Source organism: Varanus komodoensis, unplaced genomic scaffold (genome assembly GCF_004798865.1).
Source record: "Varanus komodoensis strain SLA01 unplaced genomic scaffold, ASM479886v1 scaffold32, whole genome shotgun sequence".
Classification (NCBI taxonomy): domain Eukaryota; kingdom Metazoa; phylum Chordata; class Lepidosauria; order Squamata; family Varanidae; genus Varanus; species Varanus komodoensis.
In genome coordinates, this window is record NW_025335798.1 from 3,914,250 (window position 1) to 3,920,249 (window position 6,000).

The 6,000-nt window shown below is 43.1% G+C and overlaps 1 protein-coding gene across 1 annotated transcript in view; it reads right to left on the reverse strand.

The window, feature by feature from the left end:
* ARPC2 (actin related protein 2/3 complex subunit 2) overlaps positions 1 to 4,235 on the reverse strand; it is a 36,703-nt gene extending 32,468 nt beyond the window's left edge. Inside the window, exon 1 of the mRNA XM_044438162.1 lies at positions 4,016 to 4,235. Within this exon, the coding sequence (XP_044294097.1) occupies positions 4,016 to 4,089 (74 nt within the window). The 5' untranslated portion in view covers positions 4,090 to 4,235. The remainder of the gene's footprint in view (positions 1 to 4,015) is intronic.
* Positions 4,236 to 6,000: the final 1,765 nt, after the last annotated feature.

A 6,000-nucleotide genomic window follows, 5' to 3' on the forward strand; every position in this document is an offset into this window, starting at 1 on the left:
CTTAGAGCAGAGGTTACAGAACTAATACTTGTATCTAAACTTGTGTGTCCAGAAACAGAGTTTGAGAAAGTAAGGTAAATAGTGGTGAGAAGAGAGTAAATTCTCTACCATACTGACAAACTGAAAGTTAATAAATCAACATGCTCAGATGGTGTTCATTTTAGGGTTCTTAAAGAGTTCATATATGAAATTTATGTATTTATTTATCAATTTATATCCTGTCTTTTTCCTACAAAGGGCTCAAGGCAGCTTACATCATTTTCCTCCTCCATCTTATCCCCACAACAACAACCCTGTGAGGTAGGTTGGGCTGAGAGTCTGTGACTGGCCCAAAGTCACCCAGTTGGCTCCATGGCTGAGCGGAGACTAGAACCCAGATCGTCCGAGTCCCAGTCCCATGCTCTTAACCACTACACCACACTGGCAATTTAAGAAATTGCTGAATTTCTTAAAAATATGTAACATGATCAGCTTTTGCACCAGAGGACAGAAGAATATCCAATACCAATGCAAGTGTGTGAATAGATGGCTAGCCTAGATAGGCCTTTTGCCTGTCCCAGCCCAGCTCTTCTTATGTTCTTAATTTGGATCCAAAGTTAAACATATCCTACCAGGCAAGCAAACATTTGAGGCTGACTATCCAAAAATGTATGTTTGAGACAACTTCACAGACTATCATACAACATTAAGAATCACAAACCTGTATCAAGTTACAATTATTTCATTCTGTATGCCTCTTCCACCATAATCTGGGAAATGGTAACATCTTATTTCATACAAATACTAAAAATCAAAAGCGGAACAGTTAAGGCTAACTGCAGGGTGTGACTTAACACAGCATAAGCTGTGTGGGCATAATGCTCGCAGATCAATACACCCACCAACACTGAATGCATAGCATTCTGGGATGTTCAAAAGGTCTGTTTTTTTCTTTTTTAATGAAAATATCACTTGCTGTTCCAGAACACCCGTGGGCAATGCCAAGCTAGTGTTTTCACTAAGATGCAGTCAAAAGAAACTAGACGGAAAAGATGAGGAGAAAGTCAAAACATTCTGCAAAATACCTTGCCCTATGTCCCATACAATGTTACATAACCTAACATTCCAGTTCAAGGTAAGTGTGTAAGTTCAAATCAAGTACACATGTCAATTTATATCATCTATTATATACATAGAGGCAGACTTAACTGAGCATACCCTTAGCTAAAAATGGAATTGTTTATACATGAATGTTGTATGTACAATTCCCTAGCCTGATATATAGATCTTAACAAATGTTTGGAATGCATGCTGTCTTACTTGTCAAGGGGTGTCTCCCTGCACTTCTTTCTCCATCAAGTAGCTGATAGCAAGGATTTCACCTTTTAAAAAATTGTTAAATCAATCTGTTGTATTATACTCCTCATACATACACCTGACCTTTATCTAAAGCATATGTTTTTGCCACTTCATCAAATATAAGCTGAAGAAGGCCAGTTTAAACAACAACACTGAATGACAGTTGAGAAATAAGCAGAGAGCTTCCAAATCCAAGCCCAATATCATAACTATTAAACCCCACTATTTCCAATGTGTTTAAACTCACCTACTATTAATGCAACACTATCACTCAGTTCTCTATATTCACATGTTATTTTGCAACTGTAAGAATGTTTTAAATATCTTAAGATAAGATAGAAATTAATACAATATCCCCTAATTTAAAAAAAATAGTGATCTGTTTCCAAAGGAGCGGGCCCTCTAGATTGCAAAACAATTAGCTAATGAGTATTAATAAATTCAGAGAGCAAGACTATTCCAACCCACCTATAATTTTATCTGTTATAAGAGATGACTCAGCCAGAGACAAATAACTGAACACTCATTTCAGATCTTTGTCTCAACTCTAAGCCTGTCTGGACATGGACGCCATGAGTTTAATAATGCAGAAGCTACAGTCTCCTCTCTGTTGATATACATAATGTACTAAGCGTACTACAGTTCTAGAAACTCAATTTTATTACCTAATGCATAAAATACTCACTAGATCAGTGCAAGAATCATGCAGTACATTATATTTGATGAATCACAGAGTTGGAAGGGGCCTAGAAGGCTACCAGGTACAACCCGCTGCTGTTGCAGGTCACCAATTTACACCATCCCATCCAAATGACTGTTCAGTTTCTTTCTGAATGTCTCTTGTGTGGGAGAGCCCACAACCTCTCTAGGCAACTAGTTCCTCTGCTGTATTTCTCTGACAGTGAGGAAACTTTTCCTGATATCTAGCCTGAATCTGGGCTGTCGCAACTTGAGTTGATAATTCCATGTACTCAGCAGGGACTTGCAGCAACCTTGTGGCAAACTAGGGCATGCTTCTGTATAAATCATGAAATGTCCTTAAGCTAGGCACATTTTCCTCAAAGTACAAAGTTCATATATATAAGCATTTACCTAAAACAGCAATGTTAAAAGTATGAATATTTAAAAATGTAAAGCAACACACCACAAAACACCATATGCATCTGCTGAACATAACAATATTCAGCATCAACAAGCATAAAACTAACTAGTGATACCTATTGCCTTCCAGATGTCATCCAACAATATCATCATAGGGCAGTATGGTACAATATGCAAACAAGGATTACACAATAAAGATTGCTAAAGTTAGGAGGCTGAATCTAGCCAGATTAGCCATTACATCTGGTGCATTAGACAAGCGACAAATATTAAAAAGTTCTATTCAGAAATACTCCTTCAGGTAAGCTCCTGAAAGTACCAAAAAGTAGACCATAACCCTATTTCCAAGAGAATATCTGTCATCTACTATTTATAAGGATTTTTGCAAAGAATTCTGAACTAAGTGTTTCTTAACCTGATCCTGCTGGGCACTTTTGTTCCTAAGAAAAATTAATAGGGATAGCAAATTTAGTTTTTACCATACTGCACTCAAAAATATGCCATAGAAACATTCAAAGTAATTATGATTCTGCAACCTCAAATAATAATTTATCCACCTTATATTAAAATATCCTCAACTAGAAACTCCACAATACATTTCTTTTTTTATCCTGTTTTGACTCATCCTCCCCGCAGAAATTTCACATATCTGAGATATATACTGCATAAACTAAAGAACACACCCTAATTTCAAACAAGGGTGTGCAACTAGGGGAAGGAGTATTTCCGGGTGAGCAGCAACAGGAAGGATAAAACCAGAGCCTGAGGAAGTAGCAACACGAGGTGAGATCAGCAGGGTGGCCTCTGTGCAGTGAGCCTATAGTTACACTGATACAAGTATTCACCAGTACCAAATATATCTACTGCTGTGTAGGTTGCATGCACTGCCTTTAATCACGAGGATACCCTCCCACACACACAATACAGGATGCCGACACACTTATTGCCTAATGCAAATCTTTAGAATTGGAGTAATAAATCAGCACACTTAAAGTCAGTGATTTTTCCCCCCTCTACACTGCTCCTACTTCAAGCTTGTATTTTATAGTACCTAGCCTGATGAAGACACCTCTGAAGCTTACTCTTTTTTTGCAACCTTTTCGTTGATCCTAGCACAAATAGTGCACTAACAGCTTTTTGGCCATTTCCTTACAGGCAACGCAACTACATTTCTGGTGGGTGGTTTTGTGGGAGGGCGAGGATGGAGTCAGGTAGTCACTTTTAGGTGGCAAGATTTTTTGAGTGGCCGGGGCAGGCCCGCGCAGTGCGGGACAGAGCCACTCAGTTGAAGCTAAGCGGAAGTCGAAGTCCTCCACCCACACCTAGCTAAGGGCGTCACCCCATCCTAGTACATCCAGCAGACAAGCTATTGACAGAGAGGGGGAAGACAGAACACGGAAGACTACTGGGAAGAGAGTAGGCCTAGAATGCCGCTCCCATCGCCGGAGCTTTCCCACCCACTCCTCCGTCGGTGTGGAGGCAGCCCGCGGTGCGGTTTAGACCGGGGATCGTGTCTATCCTCCCCCCTCCTCCACTCCCGCCGCCACTCCCACTCCCTTCTCCCTCTTTCCCTCACCCGGCGGCCGCGCCCTCGAACTTGAGCGCGAGCGTCTCCTCAATGATGCGGTTGTTGACCTCCAGCAGGATCATGGCGACGGCTACGGACGGGGCGAGGAGAGGAGGGGTACGGAAGCCGGGCGGGGAAGGAGGAGGAGCAGGAGGGGGGACGGGGAGGGGAAAAAAACCACCTAGCCGAGAAGCGCGCCGCACCGGGGACCCGCCCGACTCCAGCCGCTTCCGCCACAAGGTCCCCACCCACCTTCGGCGAGCCGGCACTGTGCGTCACTTCCGGGCTGGGGAAAGGCGGAGCGGAAAGTGCCGGGCGCATGCGTGTTTCTTGTTCCAGCCGCAGAAAGCTGGTAGATCGCCCGCCTTCGCTGTCTGTGCTCTTCTCTGGGAAGGGCTGCGCGCGCATGCGGGTTAGTAGTTGGCCTGTTGCGCGAAGGGTGGGCTCCCTTTGCTCTCGGCTCCCGCGGCGTCGCGCGTGCCGCGGAATGATCCTCTGCGCTGACGGGCTGTGGGTACGTGCGCCCTGCTCTCTCGGCCCTCCACATGTCGGCGCATACTGCGCAACTTTTTATCTGTAGGAAGGGGAGTCAGGAGCGTACACGTGTAATGCAAAATTTACAACAGATTACTCCGCTCTTGGAGAGTGGGGTCTATCTGCGCCACCCTGCCAGCGTTTTCACTGAGTGTTTGTAGGATGTAAATTGTGCAGGAAATAAGGGCGCTTCTGGGAAGCCCTTGGCGCGTGCCAAGTACTAAGTCTAAAGGTGTGCAGTTGTAGCAACGTTCCTGCTACCTTTTTAAGTTTCGTGGGACATAGGTCTGTTCTTTTGCATCGTTATGCAAATAAATACGAAGTAATGAATGATGTATAGTGCTCCCTTGACAAGTTTGTTAAAATTGCCCTTCATGGCCATTGCAAAGATTGGAAAGGAGAGTGTTTCACTTTACCACCCCATAACACGAGGGTTCTCTGGGTGACTTACAAAATGCAAAACAAGCATATAAAAGTACAGTACATAAAATAGATCAATCAAATATTTTACCAGTGATAAAGATAATACAGAATCATACCCCAATCAGACCTATTACAGCCAAATAATGCAGAACAAAACCAATCAAATCAGCAATAAGACACAAATTAACCAAATGCCTGTCAGAACAGAAAAGTTTTTACCTAGTGCCCCAAAGAAAGCAAGGATGGTGCCAGCTGTATGTCCCTGGGGAATGAATTCCAAAGTCTGGGTGCCGCTGTGGAAATGCCCCCCTCCTAACCCTTTCCCCCTTGATATCACTATGAGGGTGGTATTCGGAGGACTTCAGAAGATCTAAGTGGGTGGGTAGGCATGTATGGACAGAGGCATTCCTTCAAGTACCCTGGTCCCAAGCTGTTTAGGGCCTTATATGTCAATGGCAACACTTTGATTTGGGCCTGAACTAGCCAATGCAGCTGATGGAGGACTGGCATAATGTGTCCTCGATGGCCAAACCCAAAATATGGTGTGACAATCCAGTGGTGAAGAAAGTATTGCTGGTGTTAATCAGGATGTGTTTTTCTCCCACCCAGCTCCTCTTTATAAAAAGCACCACAACGTCTCACACTAAGGACATAAATGTTGTTGGTATGTTGAAGTAAGTTTAAATGCTTTTAACATCCCTGAAAGTTTTACAAACCTAGAGAAATAGCACATCTCTTTATGAATTCCAAATATTTTTATGTTGTCATTGTATGCATTTTACTGATTCTTAATGAGATATATGTAGTGGATTTTTCCAAAGACAAAAGGGTTAATGAAGGAATGAGTAGGATTAAGAGGCATTCCAAATGTCAGGGAAGAGGGAGTGATGGTGCTCCCAGGTTTATTGCAAAAGATGGATCCAAGAACATCAGTCTAGAACAATTACCGTGGACAGTAATGGCAAGAATTGTTAGCAGCTGGGGAAACTGGGGCCCCTCAGATTGACTGGCTGGCATCACTGCACCACCAGGCAAAG